This window comes from Leptosomus discolor, chromosome 8, assembly GCF_034619465.1.
Source record: "Leptosomus discolor isolate bLepDis1 chromosome 8, bLepDis1.hap2, whole genome shotgun sequence".
Taxonomy (NCBI): domain Eukaryota; kingdom Metazoa; phylum Chordata; class Aves; order Leptosomiformes; family Leptosomidae; genus Leptosomus; species Leptosomus discolor.
Window position 1 is genome coordinate 19,648,873 of NC_141398.1, and position 16,949 is coordinate 19,665,821.

General features: G+C 40.4%; 1 protein-coding gene across 2 annotated transcripts in view; it reads right to left on the minus strand.

Moving 5' to 3' along the window:
- Nucleotides 1-16,949, minus strand: part of MYO10 (myosin X) — a 128,134-nt gene that overhangs the window by 13,685 nt on the left and 97,500 nt on the right. Inside the window, exons 19-29 of one of the 2 annotated variants that reach the window (XM_086468861.1) lie at nucleotides 15,863-15,987; nucleotides 15,587-15,701; nucleotides 12,186-12,292; nucleotides 10,958-11,167; nucleotides 10,617-10,656; nucleotides 9,291-10,193; nucleotides 7,856-7,979; nucleotides 6,369-6,612; nucleotides 5,741-5,836; nucleotides 2,310-2,403; nucleotides 1,471-1,526 (exon numbers count right to left, since the gene is read on the minus strand). In XM_086468861.1, coding sequence (XP_086324987.1) covers nucleotides 1,471-1,526; nucleotides 2,310-2,403; nucleotides 5,741-5,836; nucleotides 6,369-6,612; nucleotides 7,856-7,979; nucleotides 9,291-10,193; nucleotides 10,617-10,656; nucleotides 10,958-11,167; nucleotides 12,186-12,292; nucleotides 15,587-15,701; nucleotides 15,863-15,987 — 2,114 coding nt within the window. Of the gene's footprint in view, nucleotides 1-1,470; nucleotides 1,527-2,309; nucleotides 2,404-5,740; nucleotides 5,837-6,368; nucleotides 6,613-7,855; nucleotides 7,980-9,290; nucleotides 10,194-10,616; nucleotides 10,657-10,948; nucleotides 11,168-12,185; nucleotides 12,293-15,586; nucleotides 15,702-15,862; nucleotides 15,988-16,949 lie in introns of both variants that reach the window. The other variant, XM_086468860.1, reaches the window with a different exon arrangement.

The window sequence follows — 16,949 nt, forward strand, 5'->3', positions numbered from 1 at the left end:
AACTATTACAAAGAAAAATTAGAAAAATGTGTGAAGGGAAGTTAGAGTAAATCAAGTAACATAAGAACTGTGTAAGTTATTTTAAAAGTTATCTGAGAGTTATCCACAGCTAATGCTCACCAGTGCCATAGAGGAGGGTAAAGGAGTGACCAGAAACCAATGTTTTGGTCACACTCGCTGTGGTGCTGCAGTGCTACATTATTCAGTAAGAGTGGTGGATAAGGAAACAAGTGTAGGTGAACTGAAGAATTTTGTTGACCATGTTTTAACATTTGTGAACAGAAGGCAGCTTCAGACAGAGCTACATGAAGCACACTCTAGAAAGCTGCATGATGCGAGATACAGGACAGAAACTATAGATGAGCTGTAGCAAGAGAACTGAACAAAGAGTGCTAAGGTATAAACTAAGGAAGATCAAGCTATAGAACAGGAGGTTATGATCAACAGTAGTCAACCTTACAGGCTCCCCTCTCCTCCAAATGATGCAAGTCCCATTCTTGGGATTCTTTCTGAATACAGGTTCAAAGGGCACTCTGCTCAGCTTCTCTCTTTTGAGCTTGCAATAGTGGGTTCATATGTGTCAAGGTAAAAATTGCCTGTACTAGTCAAATTAATTTCCTAATTGAAAAACCTTCCATCACTTCAGACTCAGAACTAAAAAAAAAAAAAAAATTACAAGAAAAAAAAAATCTGTGTCAAAAATGCTTAGAGGAGAAATGCCTTTCTAACTTAAAATTTTAAAAGCTCTGGACATTTGTGTTGTATTGTTTAGGAAACCTGGGCTTACAATCACTGTTACTTGTAGTATCAGGGTCTTGGCAGGCCAAGGACAAACCAGTAACTTAAACCCAGCTGTTTCACACATGTGCAATGAGGAGACTGAAATGAACTCCTACAGTACAAATAACGCCTCACAGCCAATAATCTTATAACCAGTGTCATAGCCTGAACACGGATTACTTCTTATCCTCCAAAACACTGTTACTAGTTCAAGAACTAAAAATATCCTCAGGGTTATTTTTATGCTGCATTGTCTACTTTGTTACAAGACATTTTTATTCCGGGAAATAATTCTTATCCCCGTAGAATACAACATTCTTGCATGAGAAGCTGAACATGAATTTTTCTTCCTGCTATACTGCTAAAGGTCTCAAAAATAAGTTGCTCTTTCAGGAGCATTATGTGTATAAATGAAAGAAATATTTAATCTTGTACTTTTGGATCACTTTAGTAGCTGAACAGTTATTATATGAAGCAGCGTCAAGGAAGCCAAGTGAATGCCCCACAAAACCCACCACCATTCCTATTCCGTGTTTTAACATGGGGTGTTTAGTACTATGAAAAGAGAGGCTATAACGAATCACACTAATGCACAGTTGGTCGGTAGAATATAGAGACTAAAGTATAAAGCATCCAATTTTGGCTAGAGAAAGGAGAAAAAGAAAGTCACTAGGCATGGTTCTGACTTACCGATCTGGATTGTCAGCAGCACAGACAGAATCAATTAGTCCTACATCGAGTGTACCCTATAAACAAATATTCAATCAGAAAAGGAAGATGACATTTACTATTACACTACTCACAGTATTCTCTCAGAGACAAGGTGAAAGGAGCATCAGCTTTCACCAAGCAAAACGAACTGCAGATTTGGGCATCAGTTTCTCTTAACCTTTAAAACTGCAGAGTGTAAAACTAAGAGACTTGGACGAACAGATCCAGTAAAAGATTATCTCCAGTTAAGATGAAGGCAGCTCCAAAACTGCTCTTCTTTTTTCTATGCTTCCAAACCTGCTTGATTTTTTCACGTAAAAGCACCATCCCAATATAAACGACATCCTCTCAGAACAAACTTCTGAAGCCATTAAGCAGAAGGTTTTATTTCCCTTTGATTGATTATCAGGTTCCAAATGTATCCCATTTATTCCCAGTGTACGTTGTACAGAATGATAAATGCAGGACCAGAGAAATCTCAAATTTTCAACCCTTGGGTTTTCAATTTACTCACCAACTGTATCTCCACAAAACTTCAAACTTGAGCACACACTGTGGTGTGACAGGGAACTGGGTCAGAAAAAAAACACCCCCAAAACCGACTCATTTTTCATCAAGGTGAATGACGGGAGAAGAATCGGAAGTCACGCTCTTTTCTTGTATAGCTGCAGGACCAAGGACATGGAGCCTCTAACCAGTGCCACAGCTACCATCGCATTTAAGGAAATTAGGTTGTGACTCTCAGAAGCTGTGGCCACCACAGTTACCTTGTTTTCCAAAAATATTTGCTGTGAAAAGCTCTTCAGATTTAGACTTACCACAGCATTCTGTGGATTTGCCTGCTCATCATGCATCTCTCGGATCTCTTGCTCTGTGGACGCATGGACTTGACTCAGTACACTAAACCACTGGCTGTGGAGACAAAGGCAGCAATGTAAGTAAAATCTTGCTTCTGTACAAGCCTTCTGTCACCTTTGTTCTGGAGAGATCTAGCAGGTTCTGCAGGTTTTTTAAATTGCTTAAAATTCCTTTTGTCAACATGCATCAAAGCAGCAAGGCTTTGTGTCAGTTCAAGTAATACTGGGTACAAGCAAGCCCCTCCAGATCTCCCATCCAAGCTCATGTCATACCCTTCCTGAAGACAAATACCTTGTACAAAAAGTAGCATCTCTGAAAAACTGGCAGTAAGCACACTGAAACATCTGAGTGCTTACAGAATTTTTATAACACATTCCACAGATTTCATCTGGAAAAAAATATTTTACTAGCTACACACAAAGCCTTTAATCGGAAACCTAACCTTTGGATTATAAATTCTGCTGCGCTGATTGCATGACTGGTTTCTTACAATGACACTTCTGCAAAGACATCCCAAGCCCATCAAATCCTCTGTAGAAGCACAACTGGGAAGGGAAAAAGAATAAAACCCCAAGCAAATACATCTACATTTTTTCCCCCATAGAGCTCTGGAAAATCCAGCTGCTGGAAGGACCAGTGACATTGAACCAGAGCCCACTGGTGCCACTCCGGTGGCCTTGTATATACCCACAACAGGAAAACTGGCAGAGTGGTTTCCAGTACTTTATCCCCTAGTGCTGAGCAGCAATCACAGAAGGATTTAAATCCAACCACACCTTCTGCTTCTGGGAAATCTCTACCCTCCTGGCACTTGTACATCATGAAGCTCAACTGCTCTAAGCAATCCCACTGAAATCTGAGGACAGAGCTTGGCCTGTTCGGCAGGTTCCTGAATGCCACTCTTTTAAGATATGAATTTGCCATTCTAATGGAAACCACCTGGGGTCAAGTTTTCAAAGGGCTCAAAAGCCCAGCCCCTAAAACAGACCTCCACTTTTCTGCAGGGACTCCTCCACCACTACCAGGTTGAGGAAACAAATGCAGAACTACTGGATTTAAATATGAAGTTATCTTTTCTGCAATTGCTTATAGTCACAGAATTTATGCCTAGGACCCTGAAGTGTGGCCTCCTTAACTCCAGCATTCAGAAGCCCAATGTTCCCCATAATGTAGACACCTGGAAACTGAACAGCCAAAATACCTTGAGAAAACCTGTGTAATCTGTCAAACAGTAACATTGCTGCATGTCCTAAATCCTTTCTAACTGCTTATGCTTTCATTAGAAACAATGCAAGACATGAACAAAAAAGAAGATTTAGAGTGCCTGACAATAAAGAAGACAAGAACATATTTAGTTTTGATTCTTTTGTTAAGACAGAGAAATATCCACAGAGAAGTTGTGCTTAATAATTACTTTGCTGGATGTAAGACAAGGTCACTGAAAAACCCCTCAAAATGAGAGAAAGGTCATCTAGACAGAAAGAACCATCAGATGAAGAAAACTAAACCTCATCTACCAAAAAATTCCCACAAATTAAATTCAGCTTTCCTTTTTGGGCTCAGGAACTGCAAATGTATTTAAATGTCAGTCTTCTATTCAAAACCAAAAAAAGACTACATAGCACCGTACGCACCTTTAGTAATAATTTATTATTGGATTTTAAAGAACAATTCATAATTTCATGTAATCTTTGTGTAAAAAATGAAAAAGAAATTAATCATGGCACTTTTCAGAAGACAAAGGCAGATTTTACTCTCCTCCTGATTTCTTCCCTCTCAGGACCTCCTTTGTCTTTCAGCTGAGCCCAGAACCCAGGAATAGGGAAAAAGACAGACTAGAGGTTTGAAAGGAATAAACCTCACTGAAGCCTTACTTCTTTCCTCAAACACACTTCCACAACCAAGACAGTAATTCCTCTTTTGGGGTTTTTGTGTATTTTTTCCCTTCATTTGAATAAAAAGCAACCTCAGATCATGATCTAGCCCATGTACAAAATATTTTTTTTCCAACAGCAGATCCAGAACCAACGCAGTCCAACAACGTTGTAATTCACTTTTAACAACCCCAAACATTAACGAGGCTTTGACTTAAGCCTTTCTGCAAATCCTTACACATCTCCCTCATTACAGGATCCTGCAATGACTGAGAAAAAAGAAACATGAAATACACTTGTAAAATGTAATTTAATCTGGATGGTGTGTTATGTGTACTGTATACAACAATAGCGTTGTCTCCTCCTCCATGTTTAAGAAAGAAATGAAAGAGATGCATGACAACAGACAAGTCTTTATGCTGATAATTTCTTACTGGTCCCTAGGGCACATACACAAGTCTAATAAAAGACTTTGGGTAAGACTTCTGTTTAAAAATACACTTGCATCACACAAGAATCTTAATGATAACTGCTGGAAAGCTCCTAATTTATTTCAAGGATGCCTAAAAAATGAAGAATGATTCTGCATTGTAAGCACTGCAAAATTTATACTCAGGGTCCTGTGTTATGGGAAGATATTACCTTTAAAAAGAATACAATATGAAGCAACTTTCAAGGCTTCAGAGCAAAGTAGCTCAAGTGATGTTGACACAGGCATTCTGTATTCTGGCCTTGGGGCAGCAAGACAGTGGGTAATAAACTTTGATTACTAAGTTCACTTTATTTAAATGCTTGATTTTTATGAGCAAGCATATTATCATCTCACATGAACTGTAGTACTGTAGTGTGGAGACTTTTTTTTTTTTTTTAAAAAAAAGATGCACTACAACTGATCTGACAAGTCAAGCTTGCTCCTCACCTACCAGCCTCCCCCACCAGTTTGACACGGATCCTTTGGCAACAAAAGCAAGACCCTTTTTAAAACAGCAGAAAGGGGAAACACTCTCTTGCATGCTTTTCTTACTCATAAACACGCTTTCACCCTAAAATCCAGAGACCACATTACAACTTATATCTGAAAAAATTTTAGTCTCTGCCCAGGCAAACAAACCCCAGCCCTAAAGAACTACTTTATTTCAGATTACAGGGTCTTAAATACTGATTTAATCTACGTAGCGAAACACAGCAGGGTAATACACAAGACGAGCATCAACAGTTGATGACTGCCTGCCTACAGACATACTGTATTTCAGAAAGTTGCTAGTAATAAATGGGTAACAGCCAAATTCTACGCAAATTTTCATTAGCAGTCTGACTTTTCCCAGTAATGTTCTGCCACAAGATTTTCTTCTCAGCAGGCCTTTTGAAAACGTGTTAAATGCAACATGTTTAACACAGCCTGACTCTTTTCTGACAGTGGGCAAACAAATCAATGACAAGCACAAGTCAGAACGGCATAGAGGTTAAAAAGGAAGAAAAGAAAAAAAAAAAAGAAAAAGGCCTGATGATTCTCATACCTTGCATCCTCAGGAGACTCAGCAATTAAGTGGTAGGTCCTATCACCCATTATTAGATCAATACCATTTTCTTTGCCTGTATTATCAACAATCTCTCTGAAAAGCAGACATATGTTATTAAGTTCTGTTCAGTAAATTTTTTTTTTAAATGAACATAGGCATTTTAAAGACTTTTCTACCACTACCACAATGATTTCAAACATGAAAAAAATTGTAAATGCATACAGAAGACACAGCTTTGACACATGCTAGCAAATATATTCAGGGCCTATTAATGATACCTTCTTCATTGTAAGTTTGCCTGCAGCTACAGACTTGGCAACATGCCCCTAATTGCCTTGGGAATTATTACAGGCTAAGTAGGGCCTCTAGTCTGGGAGAAAACATAGATGGGTTCAATACAGCAGCAAGTTTTCTGAAGTATTTGGCACTGGCTTAGCTCTGGAGCACTCCATAGACTTAAGAGAGGGCCAAGTAAGGACAACAGTTGCTTTCAATAACTTCTTCACACACACTCTCATGCTTGTGTTCACACAATTTGAAGACAGGGCACTCAGCATCTTCCCAGATGAAGCCCCAGGAAGTATTTAGGAGGGACAATGGCTAACATAAAAACATATAAACCTACTTCGCTGTTCGGACATCAATGGCACCCTTTAGCTTTTCTTCACTGTCATTTTCAAAGTACATCAACCTGGACTGTCTGAGAACGAACCATCGTTTCTTCCAGTTCCTTCTTGAAAGCGTAGATGATCCACCCCCCTTTTTGTGAAGCCAACCTTGCTTAAGTGCTTCCTGCTTGGAACGAAACCACAGGAAGGTCTCATCTTTCAGGACACACCAGCGTCGCTTCCATGTGTTTATTATGCCACCTGGCAAGACACACAGATGTGGGTTTATACATAGCTAAGACAAACATATTATAAAACAGAAGCTGTGACCAAACCAACGCTGGAAGATGCTGACCTGCAACACTGCAGTTAAACTCAGACTCTGCAGTAAGCCGCAAAACCAAAGATCTCATTTTTGCATATCCTTAAGGCCACCAATACTGGCAATCTAAAGACCCTTAAATTATAACAAAAACATATATGTAACATACAAATAATAAATTATTAAAAAGTCCCGTTGTATACGAGAATCAGATCTTTCACACCATTTTCAATGTATCTCAATGGTAATCTAAGAAAAGTTCAGTGTTCAACCCTTTCCTCTCTCCAGGTTATTAGGAGGTAACAAAGTTCAACTCGATACCACAAAACCTGAAACAGCTACACTTAAGAGTAGGAAATACACCAGTGTGAGCTCAGTCATATCAAAGGGTGGCTCTATAGGAGAAAATACACCTTGCACTGTAGTTGCATCACAGTCATAAAAACCTTAACCAAACCAACAGACTCCTGTCATTCCACACAAACTTACTGCTAACTGTGTCAGAAAGTAAAAGCCATGCTAGTGATGACTGCATTATTTTTCACACAAATGTAGCTGTGTGCACATTCACAACTGTTCCTATTGCAGAAAAATAAGTTATGCCACAGTGATGAGTATCATACAAGGATTCATCTAGATTATAATTTACTATCAGTCATCAGAAGATAAAACCAAGAATCATAACCAGAGAACTCCTGTGTATATTATACTTTCAGACTCTCTCATTTGCCTTTGCCATACCTATCTTTCTTTGTGTCTTTTGGATCCAAAATGAAAGTTGTCAGAGGTCTGTAAAAGTGGTCTGCAATGCAGAATGCTGTCTATGTTTCAAGGTTTTGATAGCAAGAATCAGCTTTCCTCAAAATTTGATACAATTTGACTTCCTGAGTTATTTTGCTATATTTATACTGGATATTTCATTGTTTACGAGCCAGAAAAGATGTAAAATGAAACAGGGGCAGCCCAAATTGTTGATGTTCCTTTGCAGAGGGGAAAACCACTGCTAGATGTAAGCCACTGCCAGTAACTTAATTTGGGAGCAGCTGAGATTAAGTTAAGTTACTTTTCTGTCACCCTTTGAAAAATAAGAAAATAGCTTAACTCTACAGGAATTGGAGAGCAAGGTATAATAAACATTTCTGGTTATTTTGTGTATTTAGCAAATTCTGATTCAACCAGTACCTTTCATGTACAGAAAGCTGTGAAAGTAGGGCAGACTGACACAGCTATAGACTGAATCCCTTCGGTAGGAAAGTTCATCATCTGTATCAAACCTGGAGTCAAAATCTTCTTCACTGTCTTCAAACTACAGAAGAAAGAAAATATAGGTGAAAGATCTCTCAGGGAAGCGTTCAGATAAAATTGGTTTAGAAGTCTTCAACTAAAACATTTTATGATGTATTGGAAGGACATGATTCCTCATTGGTTTTTGCCCAGCTAACAAGGAAGGAGTACATTATAGCAAGTTGCAACTTGCACTGTTTGATTACACACTAGCCTGTCTGTCATGTAACAAATCTATGAAACAGCTTTGTACCTGCTCAGGGAAGTTATCCCTTTGCAAGAGCATGGCCAGGGTATGTTACCTTCTGCTACCTCCCTCCATCACTGAAGTGCTGTGGGTGACAGTTTAGAAAAGTGTTGAAGAAGAAACATATTCTACAAGCTGCGGTAATAGTTTTCCTCCACCTTCACCCCAAATAACCAGAAACTCTGTTCTGTCTCTGCCACACATCCAGAGTCATGCAACAAGAAGTCATCCTCAGCAGAGACAGCTGAAAGTGTTTCCCTCTTAGGCAAGAACTGTCAGCTTAATGCAATGACCATGATGGCACTTTGACTGGTTTTCATTACCTCAACCGTAACAGATATTTTAGTGTTGACGTTTTCGTTCGAAATAAGTCAGTGCTGCTGAAATACTTTTTCACTTTCCCAGTCAGACAGTCTCACAGAAGTATCCTGTGAGTGGTGGAGGAAATCATATTCTTCCAAAAAATATTTGTAGGAGTAAAGCCCACAAGATGCTCAGTAAATAGCACTGAAGAAGGGCTCCTCAGTATGAATGTCTGCCTCAATAATTTTAACATTTGCCATCATGTGAAATTTACTCTCCAAGTAATCTCAAAATGCACCTGGCATTTCAGGCACTTCTGCAAGCAGCTTATTCCTCCATACTGTTGCAACTTGCATGCAGAACTGAATCTGTTTTTTCTGAAATCAATTCCCCACCATGCTACCTGGTGCCCCGACTCCAAACACACACACACAGAAGAATTTTGCTTATGAATTGCATCCAAGGCCATGTGCTGAGCTCCTCACCAAATAACGTGCAGTTCTGCATTAAAACAGATCGAACCATATCCTTGCATAAGCCTAGAATGCAAGCAGCACCTGTGCTGCCTCTAACTCTAACGCACTCACCCCAGTACCATCTAGAAGGCAACGGACAGCCATGTCCACACGCAGCCTAAGCACGTCAAACTACAGAACACAGACACTTGTACGAACAGCTACAGCGACTCTGTGGCTGTACAGTAGGGGGACAGCCCCCCCCCCCCCCCCCCCCCAGTCAGAAAGCACATATCAATTATTAGATAATAAAAACAATGATACTTACAGAAGACTGAGCTCCTTCAGAGCTAAATCTGTATGCTCCAGAGCTATTGTATGTCCCCAAGGAGCATCGGTAGTCCGGTGACCACTGGCTACTGTGCGAATTAGAGAAGGTCACACTACTACCAGAAGTAATAGCACCATCTTCATAATCGTCTTGGTCGTAATCATAGTCTCCATCGGGAGAAATAAGTTCCACAGAATTTGGGGGTTTATACGACACATTTTCTGGCATGCAGTATGTGGATTCACCACTTGAAGAGTTCTGGAGACTGACTGTATCATGGGTAGGAGGTATAAGCATGGTGTTGCTAGCAGCAGGAATTGTTGGCACCACAGTATCATTCATATAGGGATCCTCTTCTGAGGAATCATCGCTTGTTCTGATGCCACTGGTCCTTTGATCAGAATGGCCATGCTCACTTGGGTTGGGCGAATCCTTAAATGCATCATCATCAGCTTCAAAGCCCTCATCTACCTCCTCCTCAGGATATGGCTGGCTGAAGTTGAAATTGGGCTTTTCACTGCAGGCATTTCCAGTCTGTTCAGTCAGCTCAGCAGGATACCCGTTGCCCACAGAGAGAGACCTCTCAATGTTTCGGACACATTCATCAATCTCATCAAAGTTCAGAGATTCCAGGAACTCCTGGGCTGCTCGACATGCTTCATCCTCGAGCCGCCGGAGTTCCTCGTCTCGAAGCTGCTGCAGCCTCTGTAATGAAGCCTCTGTCAAGGACAGCTCCTGCTGCTTCTTCACGCGCTGCAGGTCTTCAATTTCTTTTTCTAGACGCAGGATTTCTTCCACCTGCCTGCTTTCTTTCTGCTTCTCCACCTCTTGCTTCAGCTCTGCCTCCTCCTGGGCTTTCTGAATGGCAGCCAGTTCCTGCTTCTTTCTCTCTTCTTCAGCCTGCATTCAAAATAAAGTAAACTAAAAATTAAAACAAAACAAAGCCCCTCAATGCAAGATTCCCTTTTACAATTTATTTATTTCTAAAGCACTATGGTCCCACCATGCAGTTCATTTAAAAGGACCCTTAGCCCTACATCAGAAAGAAAAGAAAAAACAAAACCAAAAGCATGATTACATTTCCTCACAGATACTGGAAAGCTCAAGTATGTGCAGAAAGTTCAATCTTTGCCAGATATTAAATGAAGCATGAGGTGAAAGAATTTTCCATGCAAACAGCTGTATCAAGTTCCCTTTGACTTTATCTGCCAACTGCTGTAATAAGTCTAGTTTAAATGCCACAAATGCTGTTTATTTTTTTAATGGCTGGGTTGAGATACTCAAATAGACACGATGGCTGAATGTATCAAGAATATCATTTACCTGCTGGGCAAGACGCTCTGCTTCTTGCCTTTGTCTTTCCCTAAAAGTGAGGGAAGAAAAGAAGTTAGTAAATGAAGCTCAGTGTAAGCTCATCACATACCTTTGCTAGGGCAATAGCTCAACTTACAGAGATCATCAGCCGCATGGAAAAGACAGCCAAAAATAAGGCCACCACAGATATGTTTGTGAATATGGAACTACCATCATAGCTACATGCATCTTCTAGCAAAAGCAGCAAAGATTTCCAAAATCACTCGATTGAGTATAGCCTGAAATAAAGGCTACTCAGACCAAATCCTAATATGGCAGACAGGAGAGTGATGTAAGACAACACACTGCACCTTTCTTCCTCCTCTTTTCTTCTTTCCTCCTCTTGTCTCTGCTTCTCCTCTAGTCGCTCCCTGTAAACACGTCGAGCAAGCTGGCCTCGCCGCTGCTTCTGAAGGATTATGGCTGCTTTCTTCAGGCACAGGAACTGTTTCCTACCACTGAATGCTCTGTAGTTCTTCTGTATCACAACCACATAGTAGAGAACCTTTCTATACCGCTTTCTGGGGGGTAAAAAAAAAAAAAAAAAAAAAAGGCAAATGTCTAAGGAAACAAGGCACTAACGTGTCATGAGAGGTCTTGCCACGGTGAGCTGCAATAATAAGCCCATGGTAGTAAAACAATTTATTATTTTGAGCTCTGTGATGGTTTCCCCATTCTTGTTCACATTCTCCTCCCTTTGAAAGGAAAGAAATTCTCTCATTTCTATGACAACACTGTCTGTGTCTTCATCAATGAAATGCACATTACCCATCTTACATGTTTTTATGCCTCTGACAAGAGGATGCTAAAAGGACAGCTCTGTGTGTGGAGAAAGAATATACACAGATAGTCAATCCCACATCTCTGAAAAAGAAGATGATGAACAGCAGGACAGCTCTGTCATTAAAAAAGGAATATAGTTTTTAAGTAACATAGTGGTCAGAATATAAGGGCAGGGCTAATATGCACATGAAGAGAAATTACCTCATTATGCAAACAAGTTTCCTTAAACTGTCCTCAACTGATTTGTAGAAAAAGCAGAGGAATAAACAGATGGGATGAGCAACTTCACCTAATACATAATGCATGAAGCCAGGTAAACAAGTGAACCATTAATCAGTGAGCTAATGTCATGGTTCTTTAAGAACCAAATGGGTTAGTTTTATTTGCCTCCTGTTTTCTTACCATGATGAAGCAAAGATAAATCTGAATCTCAGCTGGTAACTTGGGGCAGCCCCACTAGGCGCTATCCAGCTGGAGTTCCTACCATGGATCTAATGCCATGATACAATTATATAGATACTGGCTGACCTCCAAACTTCCATACTGTCTTACTCATAGTAAAACAATTCAAACTCCATTTTGTTTTATTCATGGGTCTGGCAAAGATACCAGCTGGTATTTTCAAAAGCCACTTACAGGATCTGGATGACTGGTCTCTAGGAAAAATTGAGAATTGTGCCAGCAGGATTTAACTCCATGACACCCCACCCTTTTATTCCAAAGCCTGATTATTAATACTCTCATCCAGTCACTTACCGGGCTGCATAACCTAAGATGTGCGCTCGGATAATCATTGCTGCCTTGGCGATTTCCACCTCTCGCTGTTTCTCCAACTTGTGTTCCAAGGACTCCCGGAGAAACACCTACACAGGAAAACTTCTGCCTTAACAACTTGCGGAGAGCATCACATATAAAAGACAGCCAGGGTGCTGCCAATGTCAGTCCGAGCAGCAAGCCTCAGCTTTGAATTCAGAGACAAACTTACCGTTTCCTCAACAGAAAAGAAAAAATCCCCAAATGTATTCCTCTTAAAAGAAAATACCTGCAGATGATCCTCTAACTTTGGCTTTCAGTGGGAAGAGCCTGATTACACTAATGGAAAGTTTAATTAGGAGCAGGGTTTTTCCAAAACCAACTTAATTACTGGATTCATTAACCAGCCTTTCCCATCAGAGTAACACAGGCCAAAGAAGTTGTAGGACTTAGCATGAACTTCCTGATTTGAGGGGCACAAATACCACCCCAATAAATCAGCTGTTTCATAGTAACATCAAGCTCCACAACTTCTTATAAGCCCCGTTGCTTCAAATGACATAGCTATAAGCCTGCAGAAGCAGAAATGACAGTGGTTTCACGTTCCGGTTGACTTGACTGTGTTTTCCTGCCGTTATGTGGGGAGACAACTGCTGGGGCCAGACACCCCACCACAGCCGTCCATCCTCCTGCAGACAGACCACTCCCCAAGCTCCCATCCGCACACTAAACCCTGGATTGTTCGCTCAAACTGCCTAGTGCCTCTTAGAGGCATCTTTAGCACATGGCATTGACGTATACTGAGCGAATCCAGCTTATTTTGCCCTAAATGAGTGAAATTGCTCCTCCAGCCAAGCAGAGGCATGGGGGATGCAGCTTCCCTCTTCCACCTGCCTTGACATGTGCCTTTTACTGCACACTCACAAAGTGGTGAGCTATCTGCTGCCAGCGCTTTTCACAGGTCTTCTCAACCTTTCCTTTTGGAAGGCTGAAGTCTGCTAGTATCAGCTATAGGTAGCAACAGCCTGCCATGCTGCTGCCTACAACACGAGCAGCTGGAAATATCCAGTTCAGTGACACTTTGGTTACCCAGGATGAGAGCCAGGCTGCACACCACAACATGGTGAGGAGGAAAGCACACAGACAGCGTGGGCTCTCCTAAGGGAGGAGGGCTGCAAAGACATCTAAAAGCAGGAATGCTTCCTTGAAGTGTTTTGGGTTTCTTCTTGCTGTTAAAAAAAAAAGAAAAGGAAAAAAAAAAAACGGACTTTTGAGGGTGTTCAACTAGGAAAAAGGTAGTTCTTCCCTCTGTGCTTGGGGAAAAACACCCCCATCATCAAAGCCAAAGCAGCAGCATTCCTGAGAAGCACAGCTGTAAATTTTGAAGGTAGCTAGAAAGAGACTACATTTTACCACAAATTACCCAACACTAAGGAACATGGAAAGTCCCACAGAAAGTCTCAAAGTTCCAATATCCAAGTCGCACTGGGCAGTTATTTCTATATGAAGTTTTTACTCATGGAAAAAGCCTTTTCTTTCACTCAGTGGGCAATCTTTCTTTGCTCTACACACACTGGCTTTAAAAACACAACAAAATTCTGCTTCAGAAAGGCATTCAGTTACTTCCTGAACAAAAATGGATGTTAAGCACATGTTAAGCCCAGGCTAATGCCTTTTCCTGAGCAGGTGCATTGCAGCTTGAGATGTAGAAGAAAAAAAGTAAATTAAAAAAAAAAAAATCACACTGAAGCTAAATCACTGCAATGTTGTTATTACCCCTTTCAAATAACATGGGCAGGATAGTGCTCCATCTCATGTTCAGTCAGAAACTAATGCCCTCTTGTTCTCTTCTACAATAAGCCATTTATGAAGACTCTTACAAATGTGCAGACAACTCCTGTAAGGGAAGTTATAACAGAGCTCTGGCTCCTGCCAAGGTCCTGATGAGCAGCTGGTTAAAACAATTTCAGGTTCTGATAACTATATGTCCCTAACATGCCAAAGCACTGCCCGAGGTCCGTGCATAAATACTGTCAATACACTACATCTGAAAGTGTAATGGGAAGCACAGCCTAGCTCTGCAGCCAAACATTATCACTGAACTATTTGTAAGCCATAGTCTACAAAAATGGGATGAAAGATGACTTCAGTTGCCATCAGAATATTTCAGATTCTCTCTCTTACAATAACTGTAAAATGATTAAATTAATTTTCCCAATAGCATCTCTGAGACTCCTTAAGCATGCAGAAGAATGGAGGAAACCCTTCAAAACCATGCAGTTGTGGGGAGAAGAGGATGAGGAGGAAGGGTGCTTCACACAGAAATCAATCAGATCTTACAAAATATTTTTGCTACTTTATAGTAAAGTTTTTTCACAGTTCTAACAATTGACAGGAAAACTGCAAGTGTAACACATAATTCAGCAAACTTTACTTCTGGATCTGTTTTGTTTTTCATTCTCTCTCCACTATGGAAGCCCTTGGAAGTGCCAACAGAAGTTACCCAGAGAAAAAAGAAGAGAAAGCTGCCTGCAGGGGCCTGGGGGATGATCCTCGGCAGTGATGGCCTGATGTCTGTAAGCCACTCTCTAGTCCTTTGCATCAGGTATTTTTATATTTAGCAAATCTCAGATCCTGCAGTGGGGAATCTTCTCCTGAGTATGCAATGCTTTCACACCATTTTTTAAGTCCAAGAGCACAAATTCGCAAAGAGGGAAGCTCTGCACACAGCTCTTGTCCAAAATTAAACTTGCAAAACGAGCATGCAAAAACACCTGGATTGTTTTATGTCTCAAATTAAAATTCCATTCTTTTAATTAAAATAATTTTAATTTTTTTGGAAGAGAAAGAATTTATGGGCAAAGTTCAGGTTGTCCAGTAGGACACATAACGAGTTACACAACTCTGAAGAAGACTAGGATGGTAAACACACTTAGAGCTCAACTCTACCACATGAACACTGGCTAAAATTCCTTACCCTCATTTCAGCCACTGAGAAGGTATCACGCAAGAGGATTTACTATGAGTGGAGCTCCCTGCAGAACAAAAGTGTTACCTCACATGCTCAATACTTCTAAAAATGATAAAATCCAGCCAACATGTTTTAAGTTCTGATCCTCACCAGTGCTATTCCTTGTGAGCAGTGGCAGAAAAGTCAAGTGGACTCTTTTTTCATGAGTGAAATCACCATTAAGTGTCTAAGTGCCCCAGACAGCAAATTCCTCAGCACAACCATTAATTGTTTCTATAAGGGTTTCAAGAGCACCAAAAGGCATGCGCAGCTTCTTTTAAGGCCAGAAGTAATTACCATTACAACTACATCTCTGCAGCTGTGCAGTGCAAATCCTGTCCCTCAGCTTTGTACAAGCACCAGCCCCACAATATGCACAGTTAGATTATCTTACCTTATTTTTTCCAAGCTGCCATTCAGTGCTTGTGTTGTCATACAGATGAAGTAGGACAGCACATTTCTCATTTAAATCTTCAGGCAGAGTTAAGTTTCTCATGAGGACTTTATATCTGGTAACCAAAAAGTATTTATTACTTAATTTAAAGAGACAAGTTCTATTTTCACCATATGCCTCTTTTTGTTACTAGATTTTTCACTTTATTCCTCAACATGGGAATGTTGATTTGTTACCTGTGACTCACATCTGAAGGGCACAAGTCAGTGTGTTTACCTTTTATAAAAGTCTTGAAAGGGCCTCCGCACTGGGAAACCAGCCCTCCGAATCCTGACTGTCTCCAACATCCCAGAATAGCGCAGCTGGTTAAGCACCACTGTCTGATCAAACTGGTCTGGCATCTAAAACGAGTAGGTTCAAAACAAGAATTTTAATAGCAATAGTTAGAGATGTCAGGGGAAATAAGCAAAGGGCAAATTATATGAATCTGAAATACACAAAGACTAAAAACTGGCTACACAATGGCTTAAAGAACATTAGCAGTTCTGAGCATATAAAAATATATCTACAGGATGGAAATAAAGGGGTAATTACACAATATCATTTCCACAGACACAACATTTACAGCCATTTAATCCAATCAGCTCTCTCTTTCCATTTCACATATATTTGCAGGCCATTGCTACGCAGGAAGAAATCACAGAAGGCAGCACAGGCACCTAACAGGCCAAGAGCTACAAACTTGACTATTTTGTTTCTTTAGCAACTGAATTTACAGTCCCTGCAGAGGATCCCAAATGTCGAAGATACACAAATACAGTGGTGTGATAAGGTTTTAGAAAAAACAAAACCTGAAGGGCAGAAAAGATTTAATTTTTAGTGTAGTGACAATTCATCTACTATGGACAGGGAGGAAGTTTGCCAGTGGTACATCAAATCTTAAATAAGCCATACTTCAAAGAGTTTCTATTTGCCACTATTCTGAACAGCAGAAATATTTTCATCTGTAAACAGAAAAAAAAATCTGCTTATCTGAAATGTTTCTCTTTGTTTGCATGCAGTTCTTTCAGCATCATTTTTAATTTAGAAAACAGATAAACCTACAGCCACTCAGACATGAAAATCTGCAAATACTGATCAGTGTGTTCCTGCCCTTGGGAATCCTCTCATCCCACCTCAGAATCCCCTGAGTCACCTGTGCTTTCACCACACTTTGAGGTAAACTAGTCACAGCCACACAAAGCTACTCAAGATAGTTCTAACCACTGCCTTGCAAAATGCTGACAACCTCGATACCAAAATAACACCACATGTAAAGACACCATGTAATTCATCAGTCTAGACGTCCACCAGCTGATCCTCC